Source organism: Rattus norvegicus, chromosome 1 (assembly GCF_036323735.1).
Source record: "Rattus norvegicus strain BN/NHsdMcwi chromosome 1, GRCr8, whole genome shotgun sequence".
In the NCBI taxonomy this organism is placed as follows: domain Eukaryota; kingdom Metazoa; phylum Chordata; class Mammalia; order Rodentia; family Muridae; genus Rattus; species Rattus norvegicus.
The window spans coordinates 17,290,773-17,314,743 of record NC_086019.1 but is presented as its reverse complement, the minus strand read 5'-3'; the positions used below and the strand labels follow the sequence as shown (position 1 = coordinate 17,314,743).

The following is a 23,971-nucleotide window of genomic DNA, read 5'->3' as shown; positions in this document are numbered from 1 at the left end:
AGTAGCCCAAGCTGACCTTGATCCTGCTTCAGTCTCCCAAGTCCTAGGATTACAAGTGTGGACTATCATACTGGATTTTTATTTATTTTTAATTACATCTCTTCACCCTCAAAATGTAAACTGTGAGGTAGAAAATGCTCTGTTTGCCATTGTGTCCTTATCACTAGGATGAGAATCTTTAATCCCCATGGTTTCCTAAGATCATAGGGATAAATAAATACCTTATTTCACACACATGTATACACACACACATACATACATACACATACGTCATACACATATACATACTCATACATACACACATACATATACATACACACATACACATACATACAAACACATACATACACATACATATACATACACACATACACATACATACAAACACATACATACACATACATCATACACATACATACACACATCATACACATACACATATACACACATACATACACACATACATACACACATCATACATCATACATATACATACACACATCATACACATACACATATACACACATACATACACACATACATACACACATCATACATCATACATATACATACACACATCATACATCATACATATACATACACACATACATACACACACATACATCATACACATACACACATACATACACACATCATACATCATACACATATACATACACACATACATCATACACATACACATACGCACTCATACATGCACACACATACACATACATACACACATACATACACACATCATACATCATACACATATACATACACACATACATCATACACATACACATACGCACTCATACATGCACACACATACACATACATACACACATACATACACATACACACATCATACACACACATACACATACATACATATACACACATGCACACATACACACACAATTTATTTATGAAAAAGGACTTGGGACTTTCCAATGTTATGTCAACCCCTAAAACATTTTCTCTGCCCAGATCTAAAGAGACATTTGATCCCATATTCTGAGTCACATGCTCCCTTTCTAGGCCTGCCATTGGTGTGGGATTAACAGGAAAGGAGACAAAACCTAAAAGAGAGAGGAGAAAAAGAAAACTAGGTTTTCCTCATAGAATCGAGGGTGGGGATGGAGTGGGGAGAACTCGGGGGAGGCAGGAACAACAGATGGGAAGCGCAGAGATTTTTCAGGAGTGGGAAGGAATACAGGGATTAGCTGGGGCCCCTGGCGGAGGAACCTTCCCTGAATATCTGTACCTCAGTACACTTTGGAAGAGGAAGCAGCTACCCCAGGCACGCCTGCATGGACTCACGGTGTCCAGCCTCCTAAGTGACTTTTGTGGGGAATGAACTGGGGTAGCCTTGTTTAATAACTTTGCCTGAGGAGCTGTGGGAAGGAGGGCAAAGCAGGGACCACCAGCTTCCTCCAAGTGGATTCCTTCCTTCGCTGCACCTACTGAAGCTCTCCAGCCCTTTTGCACAGTTCTGTGTGGGTTGCTCTAGGGATTGATGAACAATTAATTTTCTAGCTAAAGATAAAAATGAGTTAGTCAGAAATAAGCAACAAGCTGTCACGTGGGCATGTGCAACATCAGCTCATACAAGGCAAAATAGGAAGCTTGCTGTCATCGCTTGGCTCAGCCTGTCTTGTCTTGTTTTTGTTTCTATCATTTTAAAACATCTAACGCCACAGAATTTAAACTCTTAAAAAAAAAACTGCTTCCGAATGTAGAAAATGTTTCTCGGGTTCTCCTGAGAGCGGGGCACTTCAGCTAATCACAGGCGCGCACACGCATTCTTCCCATAGTACAGTACTTTAAAATTAATAGCACATGCAGAGGAAAAACTAAACCCTTTGACGTCACTCGCGAAATGAGGAAACATAAACAGAAAAAGCTCCACTCCAGTAAGCTGCCGGGCGCAGAAGCCGATTGGTCTCCGGTTTTCCTTGCCTGTGGCAACTGACAGACTCAGCCAACCTCCCAGGCTGGCTGCCTGCTCACCCAGCCAGTCGCTCGCTCTGGGCACTGCAGCAGGCTCGGCTCTGTCCCAGCGCTGCTCACTCGGCTGGGAGAAAAGTGGTGTCCTCACCCGGAGAGAGTCTCTCTCTCTCTCTCTCTCTCTCTCTCTCTCTCTCTCTCTCTCTCTCTCTCCCTTCTTTCTCGAACTCTCTGAGTCCTTTGGCGTTTCTTCCTTCCTTTCTTTTTTTTTTTTTAAGAAATATTTTCTTTTTCTTTTTATAAAATTTACATAATTTTATTGCTAATCCTGGATGAGGTTGCTGGATTCTGCAGCACAAGTCTTCATGAACAAGCCGCACCGCTCAGAGATTTCACGGCATTCAAAGGTCACAGAACTGCCACTATGGTTAAATGTCTTGTTTAATGGTTGAGGTATGTACAACAATTTTAAGCGGCAAGTTCTTTTCCTTGAGAGTACAGAGTCACAGGGAGACAGGCCCCAGGGTTTTTGTTTTAATTGAAAATGGACTCGTACCTATATATACGTGTATATATGTGGGTGTATTTTTTTTTTGTCTGTGATTGTTCCTACAGCAACCAGCTTTTGAATTTCCTTCCTTTTTCTAAGTGAACGGACTAAGCCTTGTCACTTGCCCTGGATTAACTCTTTGAGGGCAACAGGATTTAGCAGGGGACTCTGCATTCTCTGAACTTTGAGCCCTCACTGAGGAGCCCCCTCCCATCCCCCCTACACACACACATGTTTTTAAATGAGTGCAATATTTCTTCTCCATTGTACCTTTTAGAATTGGGTCATTTTTTTTCAATTTTGGTAGGACGGGGCAAGAAAATGTTGGTGAAGGGTTGTGACCAGTGGAGGAGAAAATCAGGTCGATTTGTTGATTCGATTTCTCTTGGGTTTGCTGGTTGGTGGGGAGCAGACCTCAAAATGAAGAAAGAGGTACTTACTACCCTAGGAAACAGCTGGCAGTGAGAGGAAACAGAGAGAGTGGGTAGAGGACTAGGGAGTGGGGGTGTTGAGAAAAAAAATCCACTTTATTATCTTGCTGCATATTATAAAAAGCCTATTTTCAGTCTTAAAGTTAACCGGGGAGATGTAAGTTTGAGTTACATGGGCAATGATTCGAGTCTTACTATTTACAAAGGAAAATAAAACTTTATCATTACTGCAAGGTTTGGTAATTCTCTCTTCCTGAAAGGTTTGAAGGCGCAGTCAGGTATTTAATTAGGGACTTAAGTGATGGAGCCTGGGGACTAATTAATCAACCGAAAATTCAGCTCTTGGTGTGCTCTAGCCAGAGAGACCATTGCAAGAGGGGAGGCAAGCCAGGCACACACATAAACTCACTTGCGGCTTCAGAAAACACAGCTGAACTCAGAGCTAACGTTTTTCGGCCCCACATTACTCTGTGTGGAAGGGGACCTTGTTTCGAATCCTCCCTGCCTGGCAGTCGATTTGCATAAAAGCAACACAGATAGTACATGGTTAACGTGGGCTTCCTTATCTGAGAGTTATGCGATAACAGATGAGGCAGAATTATTCGGAACCATTCCCCCCACTCCACAATTTCCAACTTGTTCCCCTTAAAGTTTCTATTCTCAACACTGAGAACTAGAAATCTGGGAAACTGGGTCAGTCTCAGGAGCCCCGAGAACACAGGCGTGAACGCTGCGTTCGCAAGGGTTAACAGTTAACCGCCTAAGGTACCCAGTTAAGAACAGCAAACATATTAGCTCGAGCTGCAAGCTGCAGAGAGTGTGCTGTGAATGGGCAATTGCTTTTCCCGCAGCGCCTGCTGGGGAAACAAGGACTTTGTGTGTCGCGAATGCTCGACTGCAGCTCCTCCATTTCCTGCCCGGCTTTATCTTTTATTGCTGGCTGGTGAAACAAAGAGGTGCCAGTGGGGCTGTCTGGAGTGACATTTGCTCCAATAAAACGAAGTTCCTTCTTACTGCCAGTAGGAGCTCAAAGTTAACTAGCAACTCCCAAGTCCAAACTCTCTCCGCAAGGCTTTTTACCTGACTCCGAGCTGTCTGATTTAAGAGGGCCCCACTCAACTGAGCGTGTGCCAACGTCAGCAAGAGCGTATTTCAGCAAAGTGGTTCGGGGAAACTATTTTTTTGAATGAAGCTACTTAGGACAAGGACGGAAAAAAAAATCAAAGATGTGCCGAGAGTTTACCAAGCATACCTTGTAGGCTACCTAAAATAACTTTAAGCCTGGAATTTTTAACTGTTTTGATCAAGACAAGGTCATCCCAACATCAGATGGTGTTATTCTCCTCCAGAAGGAGGGTGTTCATGCAAAACGAAAATGGCCAAGCTTCCTCCAAGTGGGAATGTAGCACCTGGAAATGCCTCTGTCCAGTGACCATTCTTCTAAGGTCTAACTTGTCTGCCTGGCTCAGATCACAAAGGAAACTGCTGTTGGCTCACATAGCATAGTGTTGGAATTTATTGAGCAAGAAACCAATCCGGCTCATGTCTACAAATACTTCATTTTATTACAGACAACTGTCACGTTTAAGCATCAGAGGCGATTCGTGAACATCTAGTTAAGAGCTGTCTTATGTAGTTTGTCTTACAATTCAGAGGCGGTGTACAACTTAGGAAGGAACACTCCGTGTACGTGAACCTTCCAAAGAGTTCACCACCCTTTGAGGATTAAGTTCACGTAGCCCAGTGGGATCTTGAGTCGGGTAGGAGTGTTTCTTACCAGGTACAGCTCCCTGGGGAAGTAAAATTTTGGCATTTGATGATTTGCCTGGTCCCTCACACTGTAGTGAAGCCACTTCCATAACTACTTCCTGATGGTGGCACACTCATTTCTGTGACATTTGCACTCCAGGAGCACAGCTCTCTCACCATAAGAGTGTCCTGGAGGCTCAGCACCAGGCCCCTCCAGGCATCCTCGCTTTCACTCATGACGTGGTGCCTACTTGGTTTCTTAGTAGATGTGAAAGTGGTTCAGATTGAGATGCGAGGAAGAGAAAGAAAAGGAACTAGAGGGACCCAAAGTGACTAATGTCTATATACCAGGCATGTTTAGAAATTTGACTAGCAAGGAGGAGTGTGTCAATGTTCTAATGTTAAATCAAGGCATTCAAATTCCGACCCCCAAGGATTATTACCATTTGAACAGGTTGACTTTTAATTAAGAGACTGAACTAAAGGGAGTAGTGGATAGGACCCTCTGGCCCAGGACACACGCCCTCCTCATTCAGGCATCACCCACAGAGTGGCTGACACTAGGCCACTCTGTCACTCCTGACGTTGATGTCTTCATCTATATTACAAACTGTTGGGTTAGGTTATTTCTAACATTCTTTTAGGACAAACCTTTTATAGTGTTCTTACTTTCAACCAGGGGTGTGTTGTTATTTGTAAATGTGAAACATGTCAAACTTTTATTCATAATATCACAAATGAATTACTGCTACTGGTCATGCTCCCAGCATGTCAAAGAATTTTAACCTGAAGTAAACACAAAGACAGGTTGGTGTTGCGGTAAACATTATAAAAACCCTCAAACCCTCACTGTCTGGCATCACTGAGCCATAAGGCATTGTAGGGTATTTTCATCTCGTTCAGCAAAGCGTCTCACTCACTAAGCCCCATCCCAGCTCACGCTGAGAGGGTAGCCACTGCCGTTCTCTTTACATCCCCAGCATCTGCTCCCTAATGGTTATAGTCGTAACTCCCAGCAACCCATTAAAATCAAGACTCAATAAGCTTGTAATTTAGCAACCAGATTTATATGTTAAATTCTCAACCCACAAATGTCCACGTAATAAACTCACAACCAATTGATAATGATATAAGAAATATTCATAACTACCTGTGGCCATTTAAGGCCGTAGGGATCTGGGTCATCCTTCTCTGCCGCCATCTTGGTTCTACTCCTCCTGCCTTACAAAAACTTTGTCCCCGCCTTACTTTTTACTGTCCAATTATAGGCCTCGCCTTAACTTGTGCCAGCCCTCACCTGCATAAACCCTATAGGTTGGGGTTGGAAAGATGACTCTGTGGATAAAGTACTTGTTGAGCAAACATGAGGTCCTGAGTTCAGGTCCTCAACACACATGTCAAAGCTGAGCATGACAGCATGTGTCCATAACCACAGCACCCGAGAGACAGAAACAGGAGGGTGATTGGGAGCTCACTAGCTAGTCAGCATAGCCCAGAAAGGCAACCTCTGGGTTCAGGAAAGAACTCTGTCTCATTAAAACAAAACAAAAGAAAGGAAGGAAGGAAGGAAGGAAGGAAGGAAGGAAGGAAGGAAGGAAGGAAGAAAGACACAAAGAAAGAAAGAAAGACACAAAGGCAGACAGAAAGGAAGAAAGAAAGAAAGAAAGAAAGAAAGAAAGAAAGAAAGAAAGAAAGAAAGAAAGAAAGAAAGTAGGGAAGACACAGGATGTCAAACTCTGGTCCTGCACAAACATATACACCCACACATATACATTTGCACACAGTACACCACATGCGTACACACACACACACACACACACACACACACACACTCAAAGTTTGGAAGGGAGATAGTAAAAAGAAAAAACACAGAAGAGGCAGCCGAATGCAAGTTAGACTACAAGAAGTGAGTCTTTGTCCATATTGGCACCTAACATGGTCAGGCGAAAAGAGTGTTATTCTTTTGTGGTTGTATCTTAAAAACTAGCATGGTGAGGATTGCCTGGGCTTTGCCATACATTGACTTATTTATTCATAAGTCTGAGATGGAGAATAAAACTCAAGCATGGGGTTTTCTTCACTATTCCTTGAGGTTCTGAAAGAATCCTCTGGAGATGTTGACAGTAGTCCCAGATCCCAACAACTATTGACAGGAATGGGGAGAATTGGCAGCCATGATGTAATGTGATGTGTACCCTAAGGGAAGCATTCTCAGTGTCTGGGAGCTTCTGACAGTGGCTCCAGAACTCCCTGGGTTACTTGGGTAAGATTGCGGAAATAAATTTCTTTTCTTTTTCTGTGTTAAGGGTTCTTTTTTAACATATAAAGTTATTTATTGTCAATAAATTTTTATTTAAGGGGCTTGATTCCTTTGCCGTCCATCCAGGTCATCTGAAAATAGCCCTTTCTCAAAGGTCATCCAGTTGTGTTTTCAGCTCTTTATTTAATCTGTCCTTCGTTTAAAGACACAGTCATTGGCACCTTCTAAGTTCTTAGGCAGAAGAGTTGAGGATTTCTTCAATTTATTTTAGGGACCCTTCTTTAATTAGCCTTATAAACCATTTTAAGGTAGGTTTCATTTGTGACACCCACCATCTCTGAAGAGTCTTCTCATATCCATTCCTGGAGAACAGCGCATATGACTATCTAAAACGACAGTTGGAGTTTACGCCAACTTAACAGCTTAAGTCCTACCGACCTTGGTTTCCTTGTCTGTAAGGTTTGTTGGTGACTTTTGTGTCCCTTTCTGTTCTTTACACTGACGAGGTTCATAGTGAACCATTAGCCTGGATGGAGTATTTCCACCTCTCCCATCCCTTCTCCTCACCATTCTTCTTTGTGCCTTAGCATCAGGTACTTATTTAAGCTTATCTAATTCTTCCTCCAAGAGAATCACATTACCAAGGAAAAGCTGAAGCAATCATAAGCCCTGGGTTTGGAGAATTTCTCCACTGGGAAAGTCTTCTCCCTTTGCCGTATTTACTCCTGTGAAGTGGTACCTCTCTCTGCTGGGGCATTTCTTGAGACAGATGGGACACCAATGTTGTAAGGCAGACATCTTTTTCATACATGCCAGTCATTCTTGAGTTTCTATATTACTTTCCTTGGCATCGTTCACGTTCCAGTTCTGATTCCTTTAGAGAATAACTGAACGCACGTCATGTCTACTGTGAGGCATGAGCCCTGGTGCCGGCACGCTGCCTCATCCTACTGGTTGGCTCTGATGTAGTTCAACGACCCTCACCCAGACACTGCTCCTTCCTGTGTGGCCATGGCAGCTGGCGCCTCTGCCAAGTGAAGGTTTCTGATTAACAGCTGAAGCATGGAGGATAAAGAGCAGATTTGTTATTTCAGATAAACCTAGAAACAGCTTGATAGCATATAGAAGTCTATTCAGCACAGGTAATTTTAAATAATATTCTGTAATTACCTCCACGTGTAAAAAATATATATATAAATCCTATCAACAACACTATCTGGACAGCATTGAGATTTGTGACCTGTTCAGAGTGTGAAAACAATAACTGAAACCAGTAACCCAGTAATTTGTCCAGCATCAGAAGCTTCTTCCTCTCTCCCTTTGCTCCTTCTTTCCCTCTTTACATTGTTTCCCCTCCCTTACTTTCCTCTCTGTTCTGCCTTCCTGATCCCTCCCTTTCTCTCCCTTCTGTCCTTCCTTCCCCTCCTCTAGTAACTGCTGTGCCCATTTAAGGGGCATTTAAGAGTTGGGACTCTGGGTCTTCCCTCTTAAGTTTCTTTATGAGATGGAGGGCCACAGCTGGTTAGGGATGAGGTACATGTTTCCAGAGACCAAGGTGTAGATATGGGAAGTGATCATAAGCTTTAGTTGGTCAAATTTTGATATCTAGAGATGTCAATAGTTCTCATACCTCCCAACTCTATCAATCTTACTATAAAAGTATAATTATTTTTGCATTGTTACATAAAAATCAGAAACAAGCTGAACCCAATAATAAATGAATCGTCATTATTTTATATCCAAGTAATTAAATGACACTGTTACTTAAGAGAATGAAGTAGACCTGTACCCAAAAGATCTGTAGCAATTTTTCAGATATATAAGACAGTAAAATACCTATATTGAGATTTGTCTAAATATGTAGAATATTAGTATATTCTCAGAGAAAATATCTGGAAATCTAGATTGAAAAGTGTGACAAAAATTAATAAATGCATCTAATAGGAGAACTTGAAATGCAGAGGGGAAAAACTTAGTCTGTGTAGATTATATAGAGTTGTTGATGTTTCCCCTACACATTTCCTGCATTTACAGCAGAAACCATTTTGCTGGTATGTTTGTGACATTGCTTGGTATTTGACATTGAAAACAATGCTAAGAAATGAAGGAAAGGGGATTTCTATTTTGCTCTGAATTTATATCATGTGTTTTGAAACTGCCAAAAAGAGAGAATACTCTGCAAGTAAGAGTTGTGGACAGGAAATTACTGGGAACTCAACAGTGCAGTATGCTCTGGAAATAAGGGTCATGGACAGGAAACATGAAGACCTCAACAGTATAGAATGTTCTAGAAGTAAAATTCATGCACAGGAAACATGGAGACCGCAACAGTGTAGAATGTTCTGGAAGTAAGATTCATGGGCGGGAAACATGGAGAACTTGACAGTGTAGAATGTTCTGAAAGTAAGAGTCATAGACATGAGATCATAGAGAATTCAACAGTGTAGAATGTTCTGGAAGTAAGAGTCATGGACAGGAAACATGGAGAACTTGACAGGGCAGCTTGAGTAACTTTGGGCCACCATCATCCCCCTAGCTTTGCTTTTCCTCAGTAAAGAATGAGGAGCTTTGTCAAGACCAAAGTTCCTTCCAGCTTGGCATGGTGTTCATGAAAACTTTCTGTCTATACCAATATATGTTATACATTTCGCTCATTTGAGCAATCAGCTAAATTACCTGTTTTTAAATTGGTTCAGTTTCACTTAATTTTCAGGTTAATTAGGCACCAAAAAAGCTTATAATTTTCCCAAATTGTCTTGAAGGAAACTATATATCTTAGGGAAACTTTTAAAATCAATGTATACCCTAATATGTTATTTAGAAAACATTACTTATATTAATATGTTCATGTTGTAGGCATACAAACAACTATTGTGGTTCTGTTTAAATATGATTTATGCATTTCTTGGTTTTTCCATGAGGAAAAAAATACCTTCATTTCCCTTTCCCATTATGCCAGTCTCCAGCTGTGTCCAGTGAGAAGAAAGAACTCAGTCATCCGCGAGTGTAGACAACATTCTCATGAGAGGGGATGCCCCAACAAGATGGAGGTCTAAAGAATGCGCCGATTTAGAAAAGGTCACTAACTCTAGAAAGAGTTCTTTCCTGTGTGATGGAAATGTGCCTCTTCCTGCGTCCTTCGCACTTTCAAAGAAACGAAAACATAATTTCACTTTGGCTTTTCATTCAGTTGAGAAACTTTATTCATCACGGAACATATCTGGGAGTTTGTTTCCTATTTCCTGAGGTTTTTTATTTGGAGAGAGGAATAATCTTTAACTTCAGATAAAACAGAAGGGAATGGATGTCTGGATGTCTGTGCAAAGAACAATCCAACATATCCTTCTATACTTTCTTCTATTAAAAATCACTGTTAGAAAGGTCCTTCAAGAGCTTATAAATACAACAAATGATCTCTCTCTCTCTCTCTCTCTCTCTCTCTCTCTCTCTCTCTCTCTCTCTCTCTCTCTCTCCTGTTTTTAACTGATTTCGATGCCTCAGTGTTCAAGTGCAGTTTCAGGAGAGAGGTACAGAGAACCGGCCTTCTCAAGTCTGAAACAGGCAAAGGTCGGGGTCAGGGGTCTGATCTCCAGCATCACTGGGAAAAAAATCTTAACGTCTACATTCCTGTCAAAACTAACAGGTGACTTGGAAGTCATAGTGAATTCACATGTATTGTCCCATCGAACATAAAGCTTCAAAAACTAAATGCATCAGATATTTATTGAATCAAATGGCAAATGTAATCTAAAGCAAAATAAGTTTATATGTTTTGTGTGGTGGGAGAAAAGAAAAAACAGGAAGAGAAAAAGAAGATCCACTCGTTTTTTTTTTAAGAGCCCTGAATTTGTAACCGAAAACCCCGAGTTTGGGTTCTTGATGTAACAATGATGCTCTTGGCAAGGTAGTTAGCATTTTTGGTTTTTGTGTCTCCAAAATGTAACTTGCAGCACATCATTCTTGTTAAGCAAGGATCAGCTAGCCTACTTCAAAAGCAAGGAACTCGGGGCTGAAAGGGATCCCAACTCACGGAGCCAGGATTCCACTTCTGCTCTTTGCTGACAAGTCTTAAATGTTCTTACGTGTTTTCAGTTCGTCTCCACTCATTCTGAGCATGACTTGGAAAACGTTTTATTTATACAAAGCATAAGAATATTTGTTTAAGAAGACGTTAAAGGACTCTTCTAACTGTATTTCTACACATGAGGTTCCAAAGTAAAGAGAAATAACGCTCCTTCGTTTTCAATACCTTAGAAGTTGATGCTTCAAACGTCAGGAGGCTACTTTGTTCTAGTGGCTACAAGAACACTCAGGCAGCATTCGCCCCGGAGGGTCACTCTTGTTCTCCTCTCTCTAGTAAGGTCTCTGAGATGAAGGTGTTTGTGGTATGTCTCCTAAAGTGTGAAAGAGATGTGGGAGGGGGTCTTTTATTTGTTGAGTGTATAGAGAACAGAGTAGTAAGTGTGTAAGCCTATCAGCTAGCTGTCTGTTTTCTTGTATGGGTTTTTGAATTATTACGTGAATAGTGTTCTGTTGAGGCCTTATAACATTTGTGATGAATATATTTTTGTTTACAGTTTGAAGTTTCTCCTCAGAATTGATGTGTTGGAAGTTTGACTCCCAGTGTAGCTACATGGGGAAGTAGAGCTTTGTTAAACGCATTGAGTTCATGGGGCAGTTTTCATGAAGGGTTTGGTGTGATCATTGGAGTGGCTTCCTTACCCTGAGAAGGGGGTTGCCATAAACATGCCCAGGTCTCGCCTCCATCCTTTCTCAGTGGCTTCGTCTTACCACCTCACCTTCTGTTATAAGGCAGCTCACCAGCTGCTGGCACTCTGCTTGTGAACCGCCCAATCTTCAGAACTGTAAGGATAGGTTTTTTTTTTTTAATTGCCCAATCTCAAATATAATGTGGTGACGGTAGAAAACGACCTGGGTTGTTTTCTTGGCTTTTCTCTTCTGTATTAAACGATCGCGCATATAACCTAAATTATAAATGTATTGATCTTTCACTCACTGTAAGAAAACCTCCATATCTCTGGGTGTCATTTAAATTGTCAGTGTTGGTTGATGGCAGCGTCTGGGATCCTGATATAGGAGGAACACTGCAAGTTTGAGCCAAAGTGTGAGATGTATGGTTAGTTCGAGGTCAAGCTGGGCTCCACAATGGACCTTTCCTTAAAACAAAAAAACTCGTATTACTCAAGTGGAGACAATGACTTTCTTTATCATCACCATGCTATCACATCATCTCCATTCTTTCATCTGATGTTGTGTCTTGAGACTTGTTGCTTCGTGAAGTTGTGTTTTGTTTGTTTGAATTAACACACGAGATTTAGTCATCTGAATACATTTGTCCGCTGTACTGAAGAAAGCGTTGACCAGAGTGTTTAGAAGCATAGTCCCTCTATTTCTGCTGAGGATGCCACTAGAAATAAAGCTATGTGGCCTTAGGAGATCCTGTTGAACATTAGTGGGAAATTCAGAACTTCTCAAAGTTGTTTAAGACTTGACGCTCTGACCAAGAATCCATTTCTCCCTCACCTTCCTACATCAGCATGTCTGTTAGGTCTTAGGTGAAGGTTGTCCTGACTAAATGAATCACAAGCATATGAAAACCTTTGTTGTCAAGTCCACTAGTTTATATTTGAATTCTAAAAACCCTTCACACTTTTTTGGCATAAACATTTCTTCCATTGGCAAAATGTCCTGCCTTGCTCTTTGATATTATCGTAGGTTCTCTGCATTTCTACATGAATTTTAGAAGTAAGATTCTTCACCACGGAACCAACCAACCAACGAGGCAAGCGGACAGTTGGGGTACAAGTTAATCTGAGGTCTTTCATGGGCCTGGTTTATAAGCATACTGTACCCACTTCCATTTCACAGGTCCTTGTCACCTTCTCTCAATCGTATCGTCTATCTGGCTTTGTGACATCCCTTATTCTAACTATTAGTAGGGGCTTGGCATTTTGATCTGATCTAAATGGTACCCCTTCAGTTTCAACTTTTTGTTTCCAATATCCATGAAAATTATGTGTCTGTGTGTGTGTGTGTGTGTTTATGTGTGTACAGTTTACTAGCCACAATCTTACTAAACTAATGAGTTAAAGTACTTTATATATTCTTTTTATTTTCTAACCAATTATATTATCCAAAAATACTGGTGTTCATCTGTCTTCATATCTAATACTGATACCTTTTGTTTATTTACTGGCTAAGAATTTAGTAAACCACCAAAAGATCAATAGTGGGCAATATTATCCCTGTCCCCGTCACAGAAGGAGGGCCCTCAGCAGTCTGAATTAAGGGTAATAATATTCTTCATAACATGTAGACAAAAATCCTTTATCCCCTGTGGGCTAAGCATTTAACTTATTAAGTACTCTTTCTGATAGCAAACGTATGATTTTTTTTTATTTTTTACTTTCTTGTTGTTAGCTTTGAATGTCAAATCAAATTGAAATAGTAGAAGGAACCTAATTTGGTTGGGATATGTCATTCTCACTCATATGTCTGTCTGTCTGTCTCTGTCTCTCTTTCTGCATGTGTGCATTCATGCATGCGTGCGTGTGTGTGCACTACTGGAGATTAAACCCAGGGTCTTGTATGTATGAAATGAAGCCCTTTATCCTCTTAAAACACATTCTATATCACGAATCTCAAATATTTCTCTCCCATTCTTTCTGCTGTCTATTCTAGGCATGCATATATATATATATATATATATATATATATATAATTTTTAAATTGCACATAGATCCATCTGTTAGTTTTAGAAACAATTCATTGTTAGTACAATCTTGTTAGTGCTCTTGTCTATGTCTATAACTTCATGTGTCCTCCCTGTGAGAGCCCTACTACAATGGTTCTCAACCTTCTTAATGCTGCAGCCAGCTCTTTAACACAGTTCCTCGTGTTTTGTGACCCCTATTTTCTTCATAGCTGTAATTTTGCTACTACTATGCATTGTAATGTAAATTACTGATGTTGCCAGATATCTGATTGTGACCCCTGTAAAAGGGTGATTCACCTGTCAAAGGGGTCATGATCCCCATGTTGACAACCACTGATCTAATAGTTTCAGCTCTAGTAAGCTTTGATAAGGTCTTTGGACCATTTCGAGTTGATTTTCCCACAGTGATAGATGAGAGCTTAAGTCTATTCTTCTTCAGGTACATGTCTAGTTTTGCCAGCCCTGCTTGGTGATATAGGCTGCCTTTTCCCAGTGTATGTTCTTGATGCTTTAGGTGTCTATAGCTTACTCCTGGGACCTCTGTCCTTTGCCATTGGTCTGCATGTCCGTTTTATGCCTGTAACCAGCTATTTTTATTATGATCACTCTGGAGTATGATTTGAGGTCAAGTTTTATGATTTCAGCAGTAGAGTTTTTCCCTACTTCGAATGCTTTGGCTGTATGTTGTATTTTGTGTATCCATATGAACGTTTGTATTTTTCCTTTCAGTTCTTTGAAGAATGGCATTGGAATTTTTTATTTTTAAAATTATGTGTATTGGTGGACATTTACCTGCATGCAGACCTGTTTAGTATGTGGCCTCCTATCTGCAAGCCAGAGGGGAAAAAAACCCACTGGATCCTTTAGAACTGGAATTATAAATGGGTGTGAGCTGCTATATGGCTGCTGGGAATAGAACCTGGGTCTTCTGGATAAGAACAGTGCTGAGCCATCTCTCCAGCCCCTGTCCCTGGTGTTTAATGGGAATTGCACTGAGTCTGTAGATTAGGCATTACAGCCATTTCCACACTATTAATTCAATGACCAGGAACTTGAACAGTTTTCTCCATCGTCTTTACTTTCACTTTCCAGTGGCCTAAAGTTTTTCTTGTATAGTTTTTTCATATCTGAGATCTTTCTTAGTAGTTTATTTTTGAGTGTGATTGTGAATGAGGTGTTCTTCCTATTTTCTTTCCCTGAAAGTTCCTTATTGCTATAGATGAAGCCAATGAGTTTTTAAGACTGTATATATTTGTCGAGACTTTCATATACGAGTGCTGTATTCCTCCCAACTTCCACCCTTCTTTAAAACTCTTTCTGCACCCCCTGCTCCTTCTTAAAAGTGTGGCCTCTTATTCTTTCATTACTGTTGCAATTTAATTATAGTATATTATGTATTATTTATAAATTTATAAGTATAGCCTTCTGAGTCCATTACTGTTGGTCATGTGTATGTTTTTATGACTGATGGCTTGGGATTGGATAACCTATGGGGGGGGCTTGTTGCTGGAGAAGACTGATATTGTCTATAGCTCTTCATCTAGGAATGGGGTCTTGTGAGAATCCCTTCATTCATGACCATGTGTCAATTAGTGACATCACGCTTCAGTCTCTTTAGGCAACCACACCGTTGAGGTATCATCAGTGTAACTTCCTTGTCATGTATCAAAGACACTACCACGCTGCACACATTATGGCTCTTAGTCTCTTCTGGAGTGTTCCCTGAGCCTTATGTGCAGGGTTGCGTCATAGATTTAGGAGTTGGGCTGGGAGTCCCACGGTGTGTAGGTTTGTACTGTAGATTTCTCAGGGAGGCTGGACAGCCCGCAGCCAGGTGTTCTCTGTGTCTTCACCAATTTTGTGCACTACAACTTTACTGAAAATGCTTATTAAATCTAAGTTTCCTCTTAGAGTCTAGAGAGCCTTTTAAGTATTGAATCGTGTCTTTTGCAAATAGGGGTAATTTCCCTTCTTTCCTGTTTTTATCCCTTTTATATCCTGTCTTGTCTTAATGCTCTGACTAAAACTTTGAGCACCATAGTGAATAAAAATGAAGATAGTTGTTACCCTTGTCTTCCAGATTTTAGAAATGTTTTCCAGCCCTACCCCCAACTTTGTATGACAATGACAGTAGGTTTTTCAGATATTGCTTTTATTATTTCGAGGTATGTTCTATCCGTTCCTAATTTCTGCAAGACTCCATCATGAAGGCAGAGTGAGCTTCACCAAATGCTTTTACTGCTCTGTAGAGATGATCAGAAAATGTCTGCCTTAGAGATTATTTACATGGTGAATAATTTTTTTTGAACTAACCTTGCAATGCAAAGAAGAAACCTCCTGCTTTGTGATGATCATCTTGGTGTGTTCTTGAATTTGGTTTCCAAGAATTTTGTTGAGAATTTTTGTGTCTCTGTTCATCGGGGTCATTGGGCTGTACTTTTTCTTTTGTTATTGTTGTGTCTTGAGCTGGCTTTTAAATCAGGATAATACTGACATCCTCAAATGAATTTGATGGGGTTCCTCCACTCCCTATAGCACAGAACAGTTTGAGAAGTGTTAGCATTAGAAGATCTGAGAACGTGCATTAGAATTCAACAGTGCTCTTCCAGGACTTACTTTGTGAAGATCTTTCATCTACAACTTCAATTCCACTGTTCCACGTGGGCTTGTTTATAGATAATTTATGATTTAAGTAGATTATACACATTTAGAAATGCATCAGTGTCAATGAATAGGTTCTCCAGTTTCTTGGAATGTGAGTTTCCCAGCATCCTCTAGTGGTCTTCTGGACTTCCTAGGGTCTTCTGCTTGTTCTTTCTCCTTCTTCTCCCTCCCCCTCCTCCCTCCCTTCCTCCCCCTCCCTCCTTACCTCCCCTTTCCTCCCTCCCTCTCCCCACCTCCTGTTGGATTGTCGGTCTAGAGACATGTCGGCTTGGTTAACCAACTCTTTCCTCAGCTGATTCTGAGGAATTTTTGTTTGTTTTGGTCTCTAGTTCTTACCCAAACCTGGTGTGAGGCTGGATCCTTGCATCATATCTAGTTTGAAGTTTGTTGCTTCTTTATCAGTTAGTTGAAAAGAATATCAATTATAAATTTTGGGACCAGTTTATTGTTTACAAGTCCATCTATTGATTGGCAAACGTGTTACAATTGTTTGGTTTGTCGTTAAGCATTTCAATCGACCCCATCGCTTACATTTGATCTCTGTGTTCTTTATTTTTGATGTCTTCCACCTTTTGAATTTATCTTCCTCTCATACAGTACATCTCAATTTCATCTTCCCCACTCTTTCCTCCTCCCAGTTCTCTTCACCATCACCCCTACCCCAGATCCACTCTGCTGTCCCTCCTCACAGAAAAGAGCAGGCCTCTCAGGGACAGCAAGTGAGCACAGTGCAACGAGATACGAGACCAGACACAAACCCTCACAAAAAGTATGGGTGAGGCCACTAAGGAGGAGGGAAGGGGTCCTCAGAGCAGGCAAAAGAGTCAGAGACACCCCAACTTCCACTGCCAGTAGTCCCACAAGAACGCCAAGCCAACAAACATAACACACACACAGAGGACCTAGCACTGACCCATTCAGGCCCCACAACTGCTGCTTGATGCTCTTTTTTGATCAATTTCTCACTATTTCTTTCTTCAGGTCTGTATAGTCTGCCACTGAACCCATTAAATGATTTTTAATTATTAAATCATTAAATGATTTTTTTCAGTCATAGACATTTAAAAAAATCTTTATTAAATTATTTTATTTATTTACATTCCAAAAGTTGCCCCCTTCCCAATTCCTCCTCCAAGAGTTCTTCATCCCATCCCTCCTCTCCCCTACCTCTGAGAGGGTGCTCCCCCACCCACCCTCCCACCCCCTCCCCTCCCTCTCCGGCATCCCCTTTTCCTGGGGCATCAAGTTTCCACAGGATTAAGCACATCCTCTCCCTCTGAGATCATACCAGACAGTCCTCTGTTACGTGTGTGCCCAGGGCCATGAACCAGCCCATGTGTGTTTCTTGGTTTTTGGCGTAGTATATGGGAGCTCTGAAGAGTCCATGTTAGTTGACACTGTTGAACATCTCAGAGGATAGCCATGCCGGGCTCCGGTCTGCATGTACATTATTGGTCTCAGTAATAGTGTCAGGATTTAGTGTACATTCATGGGATGGATCACAAGATGGCCAGGCACTAAGTGGCCTTTCCTCCAGTCTCTGCTCCATTTTTGGCCCTGCATTTCCTTTAGACAGGAACAATTCTGGGTTGAACATTTTTAAGATGGGTGGATAACTCCATCCCTCAACTTGAGGCCATGTCCATCTACTAGAGGTGGTCTCTCCAGTTCCGTCTTCCCGCTGTTAGGTATTTTGGCCAAGGTCACTCTCACTGAGTCCTGGTAACCTCTCACATTCCAGGTCTCTGAGACTTCCTAGAGGTTCCTCTGTCCCCTAGCCCCCACTGCTGCATATTTTGATTCATTCTCCTGGCCCTCTGGGTGTCCCTCCTCTCTGTCCCCATACTTGATCTTTTCCCCTCCCCCTCCTCTCTCTGACCCAGGTCCCTCCCTCCCTCCCTCTGTCCCCCATGATTAGTTTGTTCCCCCTTCTAGTGCACTGAAGCATCCACACTTTGGCTTTCCTTCTTGTTAAGCTTCCTACAGTCTGTAAGGTATATCATGGGTATTCTGAACTTTTGGCTAATATCCACTTATCAGTGAGTACACACCATGCATGTCCTTTTGGGTCTCTGTTACCTCACACAGGATGGTATTTTCTAGTTCCATCCATTTTCCTTCAAAATTCATGATGTCTTGGTTTTTAATAGCTGAATAGTATTCTAATATGTAAACATACCACATTCTCTGTATCCATTCTTTGGTTGAGGGCATCTGGGTTGTTGCCAGCTTCTGGATATTATAAATAGGCTGCCATGAACATGGTGAAGCATGGGTCCTGATGGTGTGGTGGAGCATATGGTACATGCCCAGGAGAGGTAGAGCTGGGTCCTCAGGTAATGCTATGTCCAATTTTCTGAGGAACAACCAGGCTGATTTCCGGAGTGGTTGAACCAGTTTACATTTTAATTTTACTTTTATGATTCTTAGATCTCTACCAAAATTCTTACTTTTGTCTAACACATTCTCACATCACATTGCACTGAATATTTTTCTCTCTGTGATTTTTCAAGTTTCTAGAACCGTGTTAATTAAATTTGTTTAGTATCTACATCACTTCTACTTTCTGGGTATAATTTCATATATATATATGTATATGTATATATGAATTCATTTTCATATATATATGAGAAAGAAAGAAATATATAAGAGAGACTTGAGCCTGTGTATGATGTAGTTTTGCAGATAGTACATTTGCTCCTATAAAATTACCAGTGACATTAGCTGTCTTGATTGTCTTAATCCATATGGAACTAAGCTATGAGACAGTGACTGATTTCTTGATGACTTACTGATTATACAACTATATTCCTTTCCCTTCCATGCTCCCTTCAATGCGTATAGGAACAGAGCTGGAGAAACCCCATGAAGAATGCTATGTAGCGTTAGAAGACTCCATATGAACCAAGAGTATATTCTCAACCTTGTGTCTGTGCGTCTCGGTTACTTAGGTTTTACCTTGGTGTCTGAAATAAATTTAAAAACAGTACTCGTGCATCTGTGATCTAAATAGCAGCTTAATCACCCGTTGATATTCTATTTTTCAATGTGGCCGTTATATTGTTACATAACAGTTTAAATCAAAAGGATTCCAATCTTATTGGAGTACATACTGTCTTGTTAGCTACTGGTAGTGCTTGGACCGCCATTCCTTTTGATGTTGCCAATACGCTGAAGACCTTAGGGTCCAAAGTATCATTCACCACCACTTGCTTTTCATGTGTCAGTCACATTCCGATGAAGGGATTGTCTACAACACAGTAGCACCTTGTCTCTGGTTCCTGACTTTCACACAGGGCATTTAATATTTCCTTACACAATTGTTCTCTGATGTAAATTAGGAACAATGACTTTCGGGTGACTTTCTCCATTACCCAAAGTATATCCAAGTTCACAGTTCTATGTAAATCAATCTAGTATTTCTGAATACGTGTGGCAGATGCACAAAGTATTGTCTTTTCGCCATCTCCTGTAGAATTAGCAAACCCTTATTACAAATAAGATCACCTTGCAGTAAGCTTGGCAGTTGTCAAGTTCTGGCTTAGTTAGATGCAGTGGGCCTTCGGCGTTCTATATTTGTTAGTTGTCACAGTGGATTGTTGTCTCTTCTAGGACATTATGTTTTCCTTGTCCTTCACACAGGCTCACTCAGGGCTAAGGAATCTTTGAAGCGCAGGTAAATGTGCATTTAAATGCGTTAACCTAGAGTTCAATAGCTGATTATTTATAGATGATTCATATAGAGAGCTTAAAATAGATACAGGCATGAGAGGAGGGATAGTAAAACAATGAGAAAAATGTTTGCTATCGATAACTTTTAGGATAAGTTTTTTTTTAGGATAGACTTCTCATGCATCTTATTACTTTCACAATATAAACTATAAAATTGAAACAAAAGTTTAGTATTCAACCATTTTAAAATGGCAGTCAATGTGAAAACACTGAAAGCAAGATTTGCAAAATGTTACCTATTTCATGGGTAACACTAGAAAAGAAAGAAAATTATCTTAATATTTCAACCAAAGGACTGAGATTTATGTTTTGCCATAAATTTTTAAGCTGAGAAGACTTTTTTTTTAAACTTTATAACATCAGTTTAGAAGGAACAAAGAGTCATTGCAAACTCTGGGTAGGTAGGTCAACAAAGGCAGCAGTTATGTGCTGCTGTGCAGGTTAATTGACTACTCCTGAAATTCTTATAAAACAGCCCTTACGTTGTGTGTTCTTCTCACTACAACAAATATTTAGTGTTTCATCTTTACACAGATACAAAACGGTGATGTTAAGTAATCTTCATATTGAATTTTCAAAGCTTAGTTTAAGTGATCGGTTTAAAATGTAAAAGTAACACTTCATAGACTCGGTCACTTCTACCTGTGCTTAAGTTATTAACACAATCCCAAGAGGTGACGATGACTTTATTTTCTGAGAAATGAATTTTCAAGAGAGCTGTTGGCCTCTAAAGAGGTTTGATATCTCCCAGTTAGGTTTTCAGGATAGAAGAGGTTTGTTTGTTTGCTTTGTATCATTTTTGATGTAGTCAAGAAGGATTCTTGGGATCCTTCCACTTGTCCTGGGTCAGTGGTAGTTACTTAGACAGCTTAATTATTCATCTCTAGTCAGTACAGTGATTCAATATGTTGACTATCATCCCTCTAATGTCTATATTTTGTCGAAACACTAGTGAGCCAATATATGAAAGTGATATTTTAAAACTATGGATATAGGGCTGTTGTGGACCCCAAAATTATAATTGGTGGACTATTCTGCCATTGATGTAGCACACACATAACATCAGAACTGTATTCAGTAGAAACCCTAAGTAAATTCTCAGACATGCTTAGGTGAAATTAAATTTTGGGGCTCAGTATTTTACAACATCTTATTTAGTTTTCCCAATATTCCTCAGGTATGCTGGCTGGATGTTGTTGTTGTTGTTGTTGTGGTGGTGGTGGTGGTGGTGGTGGTGGTGGTGGTGGTGGTGGTGGTGGTGGTGGTGGTGGTGGTGGTGATTTTACTATAGGAATCTCAAGAAAATAATCAGATCTCTGTTTCTTGCTGTGCTAGCTTGAAGATATCTTGCTAATTGTACATTTCAGTAGTCAGGCCATTGACATGATAAATTTTAGACAGAAATAGACAAATATTAATAAATATGTGGCTGTATTAAGTCTATGTGTATATATCTGTGGATATTTAAGATGACAGGTATATAATATCTGTTTATAATCTGAAATTACAAGTAGATATGTTAGATCTTTGAATTGAGGAAATGTAGACTTCTTTGGGTTGATGGGAAAATATGTGTCACAAATAACAAGCTGCTAATAAGCCTAGACTAGATGTGTCACACTGACTACTGTGATAGTTTTTAGTCACTATGACAAGACACTGGAGAAAAGTAGCTTAAAGGAAGAATGATGTATTATGGTTGACGGTTTCAGTTTAAGGTCGCAATAGGCTTCTTCTCACTGCAGAGAGTATGTATGTGAAAGAACAAAACTTCTCCCCTCATAGAAGGAAGGGGAGGGGAGGAAGAAAAGAGGGTGGAAGGAGAAAGAACAGGAGAAGGAGGAAGAGGAGGAGGAGAAGGAGGAGGGAGGAGAAGGAAAGAAAGAAAGAGAAAGAAAGACAGAGAGAGAGAGAGAGAGAGAGAGAGAGAGAGAGAGAGAGAGAGAGAGAACAGGGATAATAACTACCCTTCAAATATGTAACCACAATGATTCTTTTCTCCCAGTGAATTGTCTCCTTCTAATAGACCATTCAGCTAAGGACCTATCAATAGATTATTCAATCCAGGACACAGTAACACTCAATAAAACTCCCAACAAGTGACTAAAACATCAACACATGTACCATTTTGGGGGGGTGGTATTTCTTTTTCACGTTTTTTATTTACATTTTAAATGTTATCCCCTTTCCCAGTTTCCCATCCATAAAACCTCTATTCCATCCACCCTCCCCCTTCTTCTATGAGTGTGTAAATTACCACGTTTTCTGTATGCATTCCTCTGTTGAGGGACATCAGGGTTCTTTCCGGCTTCTGGCTATTATAAGTAAGGCTGTTAATGAACATAGTGGAGCATGTGTTCTTGTTATATGTTGGAGCATCTTTTGGGTATATGCTCAGGAGTGATATAGCTGGGTCCTCAGATATTACTATGTCCAATTTTCTAAGGAACCTCCAGGCTGATTTCCACAGTGGTTGAACCAGTCTGCAATCCCACCAACAATGGAGGAGTGTTCCTCTTTCGCCACATCCTCACCAGCATCTGCTGTGACCTGAGTTTTTGATCTTAGCCATTCTGACTGGTATGAGGTGGAGTTTCATGGTTGTTTTGATTTGCATTTCCTCAAAGACTGAGGATGTTGAACATTTCTTTAGGTACTTCTCAGCCATTTGATATTCCTCAGTTGAGAATTCTTTTTTAGCTCTGTACCCCATTTTTAATAAGGTTATTTGGTTCTCTGGAGTCTAACTACTTGAGTTCTTTGTATATATTGGATATTAGCCCTCTATCGGATGTACGATTGGTAAAGATCTTTTCCCAATCTGTTGGTTGCTGTCTTGTCCTAATGACAGTGTCCTTTGCCTTACAGAAACTTTTCAATTTTATGAGGTCCTATTTGTTGATTCTTGATCTTAGAGCATAAACCATTGGTGTTCTTTTTAGGAAATTTTCCCTAGTGCCTGGTGTTCAAGGTTCTTCCCCACTTTTTCTTCTATTTAGTTTAAGTATATATATAGTTTTATATGGAGGTCGTTGATCCACTTGGATTTGAGCTTTGTACAGGGCATTAAGAATGGATCGATTTGCATTCTTCTACATGCTGACCTTCAGTTGAACCAGCACCATTTGTTGAAAGTGCTATCTTTTTTCCACTGGATGGTTTTAGCTCCTTTGTCAAAGATCAAGTGACCATAGGTATATGGGTTCATTGCTGGGTCTTTAATTGTATTCAATCGATCTACCTGCCTGTCTCGTACCAATATCATACATTTTTTTTTATCACCATTGCTCTGTAATACAGCTTGAGGTCAGGGATGGTGATTCCCCAAGAAGTTCTTTTATTGCTGAGTATAGTTTTCACTATCCTGGGTTTTTTGTTATTCCAAATGAACTTGCAAATTGCTCTTTCTAACTCTGTGAAGAATTGAGTTGGAATTTTGATGGGGATTGCATTGAATCTGTAGATTGCTTTTGGCAAGATGGTCATTTTTACTATATTAATCCTGCCAGTCCATGAGCATGGGAGATCTTTCCATCTTCTGATGTCTACAATTTCTTTCTTCAGAGACTTGAAGTTCTTGTCATACAGATCTTTCACTTGCTTGTTTAGAGTCGCACTGAGGTATTTTATGTTATTTGTGACTATTGTGAAGGGCCTTTATTCCCTAATTTCCTTCTCAGTCTGTTTATCCTTTGAGTAGAGGATTTGAGTTAATTTTATACCCAGCCACATTGCTGAAGTTGTTTATCAGGTTTAGGAGTTCTATGGTGGAATTTTTGAGGTTACTTAAGTACACTATCATATCATCTGAAAATAGTGATATTTTGACTTCTTCCTTTCCAATTTGTATCCCTTTGACCTCCTTTTGTTGTCTGATTGCTCTGGCTAGGACTTCGAGT

General features: G+C 40.3%; 1 protein-coding gene across 2 annotated transcripts in view; it reads left to right on the top strand.

The window, feature by feature from the left end:
* Positions 1 to 1,915: 1,915 nt before the first annotated feature.
* Pde7b (phosphodiesterase 7B) overlaps positions 1,916 to 23,971 on the top strand; it is a 318,757-nt gene continuing 296,701 nt past the window's right edge. Inside the window, exon 1 of one of the 2 annotated variants that reach the window (XM_039082864.2) lies at positions 1,916 to 2,403. In XM_039082864.2, the coding sequence (XP_038938792.1) occupies positions 2,383 to 2,403 (21 nt within the window). In that variant the 5' untranslated portion in view covers positions 1,916 to 2,382. 2 annotated transcript variants of the gene reach the window in all.